Below are 14,488 nucleotides of genomic sequence, written 5' to 3'. Positions count from 1 at the left end.
AAACTTGACAATCCATAAGCTCACAAATCCTTTATCACCAAACATTATAGTCTAAGTAGTCAAAGTCTTCCAGAATTCCAAAGTTTTTTTTTTTATTTTCTTCAAACCCAAATTTTCTTTTGGCCCAGGATTTTATTTCAAATACATTATCAGTCCATCACTTGGCGGCTTCTTTGGCTACTTTATTGGCTTGACATATCTCTCCCACAACTCGAGGTCCACATTCTCTGTATTTTTCGACTTCTGCTTTAAGTTGTTCCCTTTGGTTCCGAAATGAAGAAAGTTCTTTTGTAAGCATGGCTTGTTCATCTGTCTCTTGCCACCCAATTCTAGCTTTCTCAATGCTCTTCTGTAGGTTTGCATGCCTCTGGCTTCCCTCCCATAGCTGAAAAGTCAGACCTTTCATTCCCTGGCTTTGTTTGGAAAAGGCCCAATAGTAATTGGAAGTTCCAATTCTCTCGCAGTCAATCATGCCATCATCTACCAAACTCTGAAGGACCACTTTGACAGACATAGCAGTGATGCCCTTCTCTTTGGAAGCAAGCTTCTCCAGGTCTTTTAGTTGAAATACATCTTTTGTCTCAAAAAATATTTCCATCATACGGGTTCTCTTTTCTTCTGCACTCAGTCCTTTTTTCTTTGACATGGTGTGCGCAGCAGTCTCCCTGTTTGACGCTGGTGCCTCCAGCCCTATGGGGAGGGAAGGGCAGGAGAGTAAGTTACTTTTTAAAACAAAGGTTAAACCAAGTTTAATTTTCAATGCTTTTACCTTATATTTTTAGGTTTCGTATTTGCCTTTTATATATGCTGAGGTAATTGGGACCAATACCTGATAGAAATACAATGGTGTGTGTGTGTGTGTGTGTGTGTGTGTGTGTGTGTGTGTGTGTGTGTGTGTGTGTTTAGGCAAAGTGATGATTCTACCATTATAGAATTTGCTTCCATCACTTTCCCAGCAGTGATGAGGGATTGTTAAATGAGTCATCCACACATGGGGAAGGGCAAAGGAAGCACTGAGCTCATCAGGATGACTTCTCAACAGAACCACAGCCATTTAAGCAGGCGACCAGCATGCACATGCTGTATTTTCCTGAACAAAGATTTTACCTTTGTGTTCTAAACCTATTGGGAAACTATATTAAAGTTGTTTATACATCTTGGAAAATTCACATCAAAGGATTGCCAATTTTTCAGAAAGCCTTGCTCTGAGGATATATCATAAATATGATTGCTCACTAGCATCATTTACAACTCTTTTTGGAGAGACTTATATCAAGTATGCTTTACTCTCCAAGCATTGCAACATACACCACTCTTACAATTCACATGCCTTTAATCCCAGCACTCGGGAGACAGAGGCAGGCAGATCTCTGTGAGTTCGAGGCCAGCCTGGTCTCCAGAGCGAGTACCAGGATAGGCTCCAAAGCTACACAGAGAAACCCTGTCTTGAAAAACAAAACAACAGCAACAACAACAACAACAAAGAATTTCTCTCCACTGGTTACATCTTTTGAAACATAATTGATAGATGTTCATCACCTTGACCTTTATGTGAGTTAACCAATGCCCTTTACCCAATTTTAAAATAAAATGGTAATAATATAGTATTAAATTATCAATCAGTGATAAAATGAAAGAAAAAATTATTCAAACTGAAGATATAACCCTTTTATTGAAAATAAAGCTGTTAGTACTTGTGAAACCCAGCTTTAAATATTCCTTTTCATTTTTATTTTTTAGAATTTTGAAGAAATTAAGCATATTTAATTAGGGGATTACTAGAATTAATACTAAATGAAGAATACAGGAAAGGATGGGTTTTCCTAGATGCCATGAAAAATCTTATCCTTCTTTCCACATATTGAGAATGAATAAAGACTTAGATGTTTATTTCATGATGTTTTTTCAGTGATTTAACTATACTGTGCATTCTGTAGTTCTAATACACAATAGGGTTTTGTTGAAGTTTTAGCCTTTGATCTAAAAAGTACAATAACGTTTCTGATTAATTTAAACTATATAAAATTAAACACATGCGATTGTTTCTATGGGGTTATCATGACTCCTATAGGTTCATTTAGCCCACAATACATAGAATTCTGATTACTGTTCTCCAGTCTATCCTACTTTTTGTTACTTTGGAATTGAAAGTAGACATAGTTGCATTCAATTGAGAAATAGGATACACAGTAGCAACTTTTACAGCAATAGTGTAATCATCTTGCAGTTGCTATTGTTTTTTTATGTTTCTTTATGCTAGTATTGTCTTGAGGTTTGTATAGTATACCATGAAAACCTGAAACTTTTGTGCAACCCCTAAGTACTTATTGATTTTTCTTTATGTAAATTATCTATCCTATAGATAGTTCATACTGCCGTAAGGATATTATCAGACATCTACATCATGGTTCATAGATTTAAGCTGCATACAACCAAATATTTTTTCTTCAATGACTGTAACATAATAAAATAAAGCTTTTCATTCACTTAAATTAAAAATAATATGTCTATGAATTTTGTAAATAAACCAATACTTATAGTGGGTGGATATAGCCAATGGCTCTTTTTATTTTTTTAGAACCAGAATACTTGTGATTATGTTTTTATCCCAAGACTGATTCTTAGTGTAATAGGATTAATTCGTCAGTGTTTTGATGAAAGTCAAGGATTGGCAAGGAATTGAGCTGGGATATATTTTTCTTAAGTCCCTTTACGAATGCTTCATTTTATTACTCTACATAATATTCAGCTATGCTATTATGTTGAACTGTAGCTGTGGTCAAAAGGATCAGCCAATAAAGTCATAAAAACTTGGACCAACTATCCAGGTAATTTTCCAGTTAAGAAGTTTATGATTCTCACAACCCATTTTAATTGAGATTGCCAGCATAAGCAAAATATTCCCATATCCCATCAAAAACTCACGATACATGGGATGATATTAATGAGCTGTTGGCAAGGAGGGTGAGAGTTTAATAACAACATAATTGAGTGGAACAACAAATATTGATTGTATATATGTATATATATATATGTATGCATACAATCAATTTAGTCTAAACTAATCATTAAACATTCAATAATAAAACTAAGGTAGCTAAAATGAGATTCACTTTGGTTCATTCAGAAATAAAATAAATATTAGTGTTTTGTTTCCTTCAATCTATGTAGAACATCTTACTACAAATGGAAATATTGTTACTAAACTTATACTAAAAAGTAACAGCAACAGATTTTTCTTAGTATTAACACATAGTATTATAATCAGCAGGGTTTTAAAAATTGTCCCCAGGGTTAATATCTGTGATCACCACACTGCTTGCTCTTATTCTTACTGGTTATATTGAGTGGCGGATTGCAAGATTTCCTTATTACCTTGTTAAATAAAGAGGTGAAATCCTTTCAAGGCTTCTCCTTTTAAAAATCTTTTATTAATGCTAATGTACCAGATGGGAGAAATTAAAATGGTTCTGCTCTTCATGCCTCCGTTACCGACAATTTCACCACATCATTTGCTGGTTAAGGAAGCATATGAGAATGATAGGTAGAGCACACATTTGTAAAAGTTCAAAAATTTTGGAACACCTTATCTAAGAAAATTCTTTCTTATATCACCAGGGTGGGGGCTGGGGGGCTGTCATTCCTGAATCCTTCTTCAGAAATACTGACAAAGCTAGAACTCATCAACTTATCCCTTGTCCCAGTTTCTCAAATTTTCCTTAATCATACATTCCAAACAGTAACTAGGAAGGTGATTATACAGGAGTAATACCCCTTGATTCATCAGGTTAATTGTTCAGACTACCGAGGTTCATTTACATTCTACCTCTTTTCTTTTCCTTATGCTTCTTTGTGAGATGGATGAGCATTTACCCTTTATAAGTCTTGGGGAATATCATGCTACTTTCCCACTTACCTGTCTAGGAGAATGTTTACAAACTTGTGATCCCAGCAGAGACACAGCCACCTACACTAAGACTGTGCCAGGTGGATTCTGAATGGCTACTCCACCTTATCTCCAAGCCTAGAGAATATACCCTAAAATGCATACAAAAGGTAGTTATGTTATAATGATAAAGTTCAGTTTACTCCAGATTTACTTCAGTAAGGTACCTTATAGCTTGGGTACATGTGTAATAATTTATTCCTTGTAAAACAAAGTGCTTTCCCCTGTTTCCAAACTGATCAGGTCTTTTTAGATGATAATCATAGGTTTAGAAAAGTCCAAAGGTATTATATTTTCTTTTTTTAAGGGAAAGAATTGGATAGAGAACACTTTATTCCCTTCAGTGGAATTTTATTTGAATTGAGCTCAAGTACAATGTTTATCTTTGATTCTGTGCTTAGATAGGAAGCACTCCCTGTCTTCTCTCCCAAAGGACTTGATTACACATTTATCTTTACATCATCTCTTCCTCTGTGTTTCTCCACAATTGGGAGACCGGATTTTACCAGTCTAATAAGCAAATCCTACGCACCTATGCTTACATAAATCCATAGCAGAGGAGAAGAATGCAGGAAAGCCAGTATCCTTGTTAGAAACAGCATCATCAGGAGGTTGAAGTGATCAAGGGTCAAACCAAAGCCTGGATTATAAAATTTATTACTGTTCCATCTCTAAAGGAATATTTAATTTATCCTGGCTTCCCCTTTTTTCTTTTTATTGATAATCACATTTTCAATCCTTAAATCTATTCATATACAAACAAATATTTTCAAAAATAATGCTGTGTGTAAAACTTCACTTCTTTTATCCATCTGTGATGCTATGTAGAGCCACATGGGACATGAAGTTTGTATAATATAAACGGTGATCATGTTTTTCATACATCTCATTCTTCCAAGAAACACGTAAGTACATGTTCTAAGGATTTTTATTTCATCTTTCAATATGTGTCTGTGTGTATATGCATGTGAGGCTGGATCCCATGGAGGTCAAAAGAGGCCATTGTGTCCCCTGGATCTGGGTTGCAGGCAGTTGTGAGTGATAAGAACCTAGTGTGGGTCCTCAGGAAAAATAGGAAGCACTCTTAACTGCTAAGTCATCTTTCTAGGTCTGCAACATAAACCGAGAAGCTCCTGTGAGTATAGTTTGCCTTTGGAATTGACCTTACTACTTAACTCAAATTCTAGATTATTTTAACTGTCAACATTATATTTATTTAGGTTGAACCTTCAAAGGTAAATATTGATGTGGTGGCGTGAATGAGAATAACTCCCCCGTCCCAAACTAGTATTTTTGAACATTTGGTTGAAAGTTGGTAAATTGTTTGGGAAGGACTCAGTAAGACATGTGGAATTTTTCTAGGAGAGTATCAATGGGTTGGGATCTTGAGGATTCAAAAGCCCATGGCATTCCCAGTGTGTATCTCTCTGTCTCTGTCTCTGACTCTCTTTGACTCCACCTTTCCAATAAGCTCTTAGTTACTGATCTAGTACCATGCTCCCTGCTATGATGGTCATGGACTTACCTTCTGAAATCCTCTGAAATTGACATAGCCCCCCAATCAAATGCCTTGTTTTATTATTTGCCTTGGTCATCTTGTCTCTTCACAGCAATAGAACAGTAACTAAAGTAGTAACTATGAAATTATTATAATCTATAAAGAAGAGAGTATATTTAGAGTTCACTTTTATATCAGCTTTTACTATGAATGCATTTCTAGTGAAAAACAAAAGACAAAACAAAACAGAAAACCCAAAGTATCATCACCAAGCACATACACAAGAAGAAACAACTCACTGTGGGTTCTTGTCAGCATATGGAATATTCATTTCTACTTTTTTATGCACAGGTTAGTTAATTTACATCTAAAATCTAAAATTAGGTCATTACTACTAATTATACTACTACTCTATTAAAAATCAGAGAAGCTAGGAAACAAGGACGACCCTAACAGAGACATACATGGTCCCCTGAAGAAGTGGAAAGGGACAAGAGCTCCTGTGCAAATCAGGAGCATGGGGGAGGGGAGGGAGGTACAAGAAAGAGAAAGGGAGAAGAGGAGGAGGAGAACATGAGGGATCAGGGAGATTTTGTCCAGGGAAGAACAGAGGAGAGCAAGAAAAGAGATACCTGAATAGAGGGAGCCATTATAGGTTTAAAAAGAAATCTGGCATTAGGGAAATGTCCAGAGTTCTACAAGGATGACCCCAAATAAGAATCTAAGCAATTGTCAACAGGCTACCTTAAATGCCCTTCCCCAATAATGAGATTGATGACTACCTTATATGCCATCCTAGAGCCTTCATCCAGTAGCTGATGGAAGCAGAAGCAATCATCCACTGCTAAGCACTGAGCTGTACTCCTGGAATCCAGTTGTAGAGAGGGAGCAATGATGAGAAAAGGGGTCAAGACGATAGTGGGGAAGCCAACAGAAACAGCTGACTTGAGCAAGTGGGAGCTTAGGAACCCCAGTCTGATAGCTGGGGAACCAGCCTAGGACTGAACCAGGCACCATGAACATGGGTGTCAGTTGGGGGCTTGGGCAGGCTATATGGCCTCTGGCAGTGGAACCAGTATTTATCCCTAGTGCATGAATTCACTTGAGGAATCAAGGAGGGATACTCTCTCAGCCTTGATACATGGTGGAGGGACTACGCACTGCACTGCACCAAGTGATCTGATAGACTTTTCTGATCCCCCATGGCAGGCCTCACCCTCCCTGGGTAGTGGATGGGAACTGGAATAGTGGTTCTGTGGGGACATGGGAGGATGGGGAGGAGAGGGAACTAGGATTGATATGTAAAAATAAGATTGTTTCTAATTTAAATAAAAATTTATATAAAAATCACTAATGAAGGATGTAAAACTGCTCAGACACAAGACAACAATATTAGAAATACTCTGAGATTTTTGCCAGCTATTTCTATTATCATAAAAATAGTATATACAGTTATATAACTTCTGCATTTTTACTTTTCATGATTTTTTTCTCATTATAATGGTTTGCTACCACTATAATTTTTTCTCTGTTTTTGTGGTTTGTCCAGACAGGGTTTCTTTGTGTATCTTTGGAGCTTGTCCTAGAATTGGATCTCTAGACCAGGCTGGACCCAAATTCACAGAGATCATCCTGCCACTGCCTCCCAAGTGCTAGGATAAAAATGTATGTGTCTACTACTGCCTGGCTCTTTTTTCCCACCAATTTCTGAGAAACACTGAGATAACACTGCCTTACCATAATGATTGTTTTAGTTAAGGTTTCTATTGCTATGAAGAGACACCATGACTTCAGCAACTCTTATAAGTGAAAATATTTAATTTGGTGGCCTGCTTACAATTTCAGAGATTCAGTCTCATATCATCATGGTGGGAAGCATGGCAGCATGTAGACAAACATAGCATCAGAGTAGCTGAGAGTCCTACATCTTGCAGGCAACAGGAAGTCAATTGATACTCTGGGCCATATTCTGAGCATAGAGAAATTCAATGCCTATGCCAGCATTGACACACTTCTTCCAACAAGGGCATACTCACTCCAACCAAGCCACACCTCCTAATAGTGCCACTCCTTATGAAATTATGGGGACTATTACATTCAAACTACCACAGTGATGCAGAGCTATGGAAAGCCACCGCAAGAGAGACAATGCCACTGTCATGACAGTGAAATTGCTTTTTTGTGGAAGTAAAATGGCCATAACATGCCAGACCAAATAAGAGGTACATAGTCAAACAGACACAACTGCAAATTAGGAGTGAATGTGGAAGGTAGGAGCATCTCAGATGCCAGCTCTGCCTTTTTGGACCTCTTTTTCTAAATTCAATAGAGTTACAAAGATTTCCTAAAAAGGAAATACATTCAGTTTCTGCAATTCATTTTCAAAAACAGAAAAGAATATATTTGCTCCATAAAAAATGTATTAGTTGGCATTCAGTGGTGCCAGCTTGGGTCCTCTAGCTATCCCAACCATCTCCCATGTTTCTGCATATTTTTATTTTAGGAGAATTCCAAAATCTGCTGGGAGAAAACACACTCCAAGATTTATCTGGGCGAAAAAAGACTTATTTTTACCTATGTGATGATAAGGGGATTAAAGACACATAAACTAGATTTAAAGTTTGAGCTAGTCATTCCCAATTATTATAGGATGGTTCTAGTACTGTTAACACATGCAAGAACACAAATGCATGAACAGAGAGGTTTGGAGGCTTTAAAGAAAATAGCCCTGGTAATATTATTTTATGGCAGTCTTTCTGGATTGGTGTGAGGTTGCAGGGACAATGATGCAAACTATTTTCCTTACTTATTGTGGAAAGGTAAAGGAAACTGCCTTAAGAACTATCTTAGAGAAAACTGAACTGATAGATTAGATTTTCTTTGCACAAAAAGCCTTGACTAAAAACACTTTCATTTTCTCCATAGATAATGTTTGTTCAGTCACTGTATCTCTGGCCTGGTAGACACTGTCCAAAGTGAGGCTGCTGTTACTCTTATTTTTTCCAAGTGCATTCATCTTCTGTACATTCTGGCAACCAGAGATTTGTCAATGTCAAGCAAAATACTCAGTGTGAGGGGTCTGTGCAATATGACTTTGTTTAGACACGGGTGCATACAACATAATGTCATATTGAAAAGACTGTCAGAAACACTCACCTTGGTTAAATATGAAGATTTAAAATGTCCTAAGTAAACAAGTAGTTTTTCTAAATTAAGAAATAACAAAAATAGTCATTCTTGTGAACAATTTACACATATCCCCTTAAATTATCCCCTCACAGCAAACTGTTGAAATATGTTTTATCAATGTGTCCATTATTATCTGTGTTACAACAAAGAGACTGAAGGTCAGAGAGAGAGAAATAGGATTCCCAAGATGTCCTGGGCAGTGAAAGATAGACACAGGGCTCAACATCAGGGGACCTGATAACACATTCTGTGTCCACTGCTGTCCAAAAAGCCATTTTTCCTTCCAGTTCTGTAAAGGCTAAGAAACAGATGTCTTAAACACTTGTTTACAAGATCAGTCTTTATAAAGAAGCAGCAAATCTACTTACTGTAGGTCTTAAAGGCTGAAGGCTGGTTATATTTTCTGACTGGACAGGACAGTCTACACATTCTTTGTTGAGCATCGTTTTACTACAAAACTTCTTTAGAAGTGACATTTTTTATTTTGGGGGCAGGGATTCTCATACAAAATGATTCACATGACTCTAAATTAAAAATGAATATTACTTCATGGTAAGTATAGTAATATCCTAAGTAGGGTATATTTATTTCTATTATTTGTTTTTACTTGAAAGAAATATTCTTGTAAATTGAGGTAACATTTCTTACTGTAATTGCTGATATTTTGGATAGAAAGTCTTGGGCAGATATCTGTATTTAAAGATAAAGTTGCCCATGTCTGTGATTTCTAAGGAACTACTGTGGATGTGAAGAATGTTCCTCACAGTGAAAGTCCGTGTCAGGCTACTCTCCTTCATGATGAAGAAATGACAGGCAGCGTATTTTACATACATTTGCAGCATAATTACCTATATTACAGTGTATACATATTTACAGTTTAGTTTTTCTGGAAGATATTGTCCCAATGCATGTATATGTACATGCATATGTATATGTATATATGATGCATTTATAAACTCTCTCCTCTTATACTACCTTCAACCACCTTCAGTTTAAGATTCAACTATTAAATATGTGTTTATTTTAAATATGTATATTTTAAATATTCAAGGCAAAATATATCTTTATGCCTTCACCAAAGAAATATTTTTACAAAGAAAATTCTCAGTCAAACAAATGGAGTTTAGAATTTGAAATACTGACTGTGGCAATTCATGTGATTCAGCCTGCTACAAGTTAAAAAGACTAGTTTCAATTAAGACAAAAATAGTAAATTGTCTAAATATTGAACACATGTATTGGAGTATATTAAATCAATGACTAATACATGCTTTTGAAATCTGGTTAAATATTTAAAATGCCTCTTCAATGAAAGCCTGCAAAAGATATAACCTATAAATACAACTGTTGAAACTGGCTTTCTTTTTGTTGCTATAAATATGAAACATTTGATGTGCTACTAATAGTGTATTCTGCCAAATACATTCACTTGATGAACCATATCCAAACTTTCAAGTGGTGGACAGAAGAACAGAGACTGCCCATCCTACTTCTTGGTAAGGAGGAATGCAATGGTATAGAATTGATGGGAGGCTGGCTGAATTTCACCCTCCCTCTCTTTTTGGGTCCCTTATACCCCTCCTTCCTTCCATTGTCTTTGCCCGTTTTTCTTCTTCTGGCCCTGAGTATAAAATAGTATGATTTTAATGGCATTGACAACTTAGAGAGAGAGAGAGAGAGAGAGAGAGAGAGAGAGAGAGAGAGAGAGAGTAGAGAAGAATCAAAACACTGATGGGAACAACAAAGCGCTCTGAGGTGGTAATGATTCTAAAACTGAATTCTATCAAATTAGCAACTCTTTTACTAATTTACTATTCAAACTTATAATTATTGATGTCTCACGTACAAAATTATGTACCAATGAAACAGCAATGAAACATGACTAATATCATGTCTTCAATACAAAATTTTTAGAAGAAAATGAATAGAAGATTGCTAAATTAGCACTTTTAGAATTAAAGGTTAAAAAGCACAGCTCACAGACTCCAGACTCACTACACAAAGACTGAAAGATAAGCTTTCCATTCATCGATTACTTACTGCAGTAGCTATTGGCGACATAAGAGTAGATTTAAAAGAATAAAAATCCGAATTCTTTTTTAAATTTAAGGAAATTTATGTTTCAGTGTTCTTAAAATTACTAAAATAGAATAATTTTATCCCTATCCATTGAAGATGGACATGGTTTTGTTCTTTGATGTTATCTTGTGTAATAATTTAGGACAAAACTGGTATGTCCTGATAAATAGCCTTTTGAATTTTATTTATTTATTTATTGTTTTACATACCAAACACAGTTTCCCCTTCCTTCCTTCCTCCCATTTCTTGCCCCCACCTCTCCCACACACCCCCATCCACTCCTCCTCCATCTCAATTTAGAAATGGCAAGGACTCCCATGGGAGTCAAAAAAAGCATTGCATATGAAGTTGAGGCAGGACCAAACTCTTCCCCTTTGTATCAAGGCTGAATGAGGCTTCCCAACATAGGGACTAGGTTCCAAAGAGCTTGCTCATGCATCAGGGATTGATCCTGGTCTCACTGCCAGGGTCCCCATAGACAGACCATGCTACACAACTGTCACTCAGATGCCGAGGGCTTGAGTCAGTCCCATGCTGGCTCACTAGCTATAGGTCTAAAGTCCCTGAGGTCTCACAAGCTCAGGTCAGCTGTCATTAATTTAACTGACCCCCTTGATCATATAATTTCTTCTCCCTCTCTTCAACTAGACTCCCAGCGCTTGGCCCAGGGCTTGGCTATAGATCTCTGCATCTGCTTCCATCAGTTACTGGATGAAGGTTCTATGATGACAATTAGGGTGGTCAACAATTTGATACAAAACATAACCAAAACTTAAAATGATGCAATGTTTTACTTTTAAAAAGCCATTCCAGAAATTTGCTATTTTGTTACTCAACATGCTTTCTGACCTCAAAGTAACACTTGTAGGGAGCAAAGGGCATAAGCCAGATGGTGAGAATTTTCAGAGGGAAAAGGAGCTTGCTGCTATGCTAGAGCACCTGAGTTCAATTCCAAGGACCCACTTATACTTGCAAAAAGTAAGCAGATGTAATTCCAGAAAAGAAGAGGAAGAGAGACAGAACCTACATTAGAGTAACATACTTTCGAATGGAAAGCTCAACATAAATGAGCTAAGATACAATGGGACATGACAAGTTCTTCTGACACTATCCTTAAAATATCTTATTTTAGGCCTCCTGCACTCCTCTGAAAGAAATAACAAAACTACATATACAGAGTCTACTGAGGAGTAAACTTTTACTTGGGGGAAATGCTCTGCCTGGGATTGTAAAGCTGCTTGCTGGTCCACCTGGGAGCCTTTGATTACTTCTACCTGTGCTCTACATTCCACTTGCCCTACCTTAAACCACCACCAAATGTTTTCAGCTGAGAAGAGCTGTCCTGCTGTGAGCTCTCCTGTTGTAAATTCAGATTGCATTTCAGAGGGTACATTTCAGGCAGTTTCTAAAAAAGGCACCCGTTTTACATTTTCATTAAAAAGGGACTACAATGTTCATTACAGATATCTAATGAGCCTTTATTCATATTTAAATATTTGAATAATTATATTTGTTTATATGGTAAAAGCAAACTTGAGGCAAGTGGCTTTTCGGCCAGAAAAACCACAACAATATAAATCCTGGTTCGAATAAGCCATAGTTGGATTCAGTAAGGGAACAAATAACTGTGCATCGCATTTCTAATTTTCTAGGAAGTGAATACACAAGTATTTTAATCATTTTCTAGTGTTCGTTAATAGTTCTCATTGCCTCAAAAAAGTTCAACATGTGAATTTCTCATTTAGTATTCCTAAGAGAGCACTCTGGATCAGGTTTCCACTCATTGAAACAACAGAGTGGACATGCATGAGCTTAAATTACACCATGAGAACTGTTGTATGGGCCATATTGGAACCCTTCTGAGTACTGGCAACCCATACTATCCAAGTTATCAAGTACAACTGTTTCCAAGCTTCTCCCTGGCTAACGTTGAGAGTATGCACCAGAAGCTAATTGTTCCAGTCTTTTCTGTATTGATTATGTTGGAGGTCTAATTAAATCAAATAGACATTATGTATACATAAGGTGCTGAACCACTGGGATAATGTAGTCCCAGACATGGATATAATTAAGGATTTGTTAACACTTGTACAATAAATCTCTATTATCAGGGACTTTTAACTAAGTATTAAAAATTCATTCTCAGCTGCAACTTGCCATTCATGGTCTCAGCTAGGAAGCAATTTACTTTTACAAATTTTCGTAAAAAAGAAAAGAAAAGGAAGAAAGGGCCTGCTTTGTAATGGATTTTTCCCCTTTGATAAAAGTTTCAGCCATATTGGAAGAAAAAAAAAAAACTTGTGGAATGCAATCAGTGAAAAAAGAAATGGTTCATTTGTTTCTACACCCAACATGTTTCCCCCCCCCCTCCGGTAGAGGACCCTTTCCATAATTTCTTTGCACTGTGGGTAAGTGGACTTCCCCTGGATCAGTTGTGCTGTGATGGGTCACACTCTTAACAACAACAGAGTCCACTCACACAGTATCTATCAGGTTCCATAGCTCCTCAGCTAGGTTCAGAAGTCATGTTTACCCCCTTCTCCAGGATAGGATTTTGTATGGTGTAAGGAACATGCTGCAAATGTACTAATTGGGAATGAGGTAGGGATCCTATGGTAAGTTGGTCTCTCTCTGCATTTTGACCACTTGTGCCTTTCTGTAATGAGCTTCATCCACTGCAAAAGAGACAGTTTTGATGATGGCAGGGAGTTACTCTTATCTGAATAAATGAGGATAAGTATTTAGAATATAGCTAGAAATTATACTGGTTCAGAAAAGTAGCAGTGGTAGCTTCCTTTCTAGGTTCCGGGACTTCACCAGCCTTGGGTAGTTGACCAGTTTTACAGTGCCAGGCATGAATTCCTGCCTACTGAGCTGTTCTTAAGTGCAGGATGGTGGCAGCTTTGTTACTTCCAGGATATAAGTGCCACTATTGTGCTTTCAAGGATCTTGTCCGACTATCATCCCTGTGTTTTTGCTGGTGTTATAGCTGCATAGAACTAGTGATCCTTCTCTTCCTTGAGAGACTGCATGGCTCCATTGACTACTGTGAGACCTACTTCTCAGTGAGGATCCCAGGTCAGATACAGATTGTCTCCTTCAAACTATGTGTCCAAAGCACTTGGTGTCTTCTTTGATAGGGTCTTACCATCCTTTTCTGGAATGTACCAAGGGTAATAGCAATAGCCTATATTTCCTGGGGGGATGTCTCTCATATTACTCTTACCAACAATTTAAAAGGAAGTTTCCCATGCCTGAAACTGAGATTTCTGCTAGATAGTCTACAGCTTTGGTGGTGGGGGTCATTTGTGCCCCAACTGGCATAATTGCAATTAAACCACACACCCCACACTGCATATTCAACCAGATATATGTACCTATAATGTAATTTTAAGAAGCAATATAACTCCCTATGGTTTTCAAGCAATTTTAATGCTATTTATCCAACTTTTCATCCTTCTCTCTGTGTTGTTCTCCCTCTAGCCTCCCACATAAGTCTCCATACTGCACTTCTCTATTTCCCCCTTTATAGCAACTGTATCCTTCTAGTCCCCTCTCTAGTGTCCCTATCTCTTCTTAATTCTATCACACTGTACTCTTGTTTACTTTTCTGGTACCTACTGTCACATTAGGCTATATTTTGTTATTTGAAGGTTCATTGCTGGCACCCACAAATAAAAGAAAACATATGGCACCTGCCTTTCTAGTTCTAGGTTATCTCAATCAATAAAATATTACCTACTTTCATACATTTAACTGTAAGTTATATTTTTTAC

The 14,488-nt window shown here is 37.1% G+C and overlaps 1 protein-coding gene across 1 annotated transcript; it reads right to left on the bottom strand.

Moving 5' to 3' along the window:
- Window positions 1-157: 157 nt before the first annotated feature.
- Window positions 158-668, bottom strand: LOC100751437 (meiotic nuclear division protein 1 homolog). Its single transcript, XM_035439117.1, has one exon. It carries the CDS (start codon window positions 644-646, stop codon window positions 158-160), a length of 489 nt encoding a protein of 162 aa, XP_035295008.1. The 5' UTR covers window positions 647-668.
- Window positions 669-14,488: the final 13,820 nt, after the last annotated feature.

This window comes from Cricetulus griseus, chromosome 2 (genome assembly GCF_003668045.3).
Source record: "Cricetulus griseus strain 17A/GY chromosome 2, alternate assembly CriGri-PICRH-1.0, whole genome shotgun sequence".
In the NCBI taxonomy this organism is placed as follows: domain Eukaryota; kingdom Metazoa; phylum Chordata; class Mammalia; order Rodentia; family Cricetidae; genus Cricetulus; species Cricetulus griseus.
Note: the sequence above shows the minus strand (reverse complement) of the source record. Positions and strands in the feature narration are given on the sequence as shown.

What these genes read in the sequence shown, in the direction of transcription:
- LOC100751437 (XM_035439117.1), bottom strand. Translation starts at nt 646, where the DNA reads ATGTCAAAGAAAAAAGGACTGAGTGCAGAAGAAAAGAGAACCCGTATG.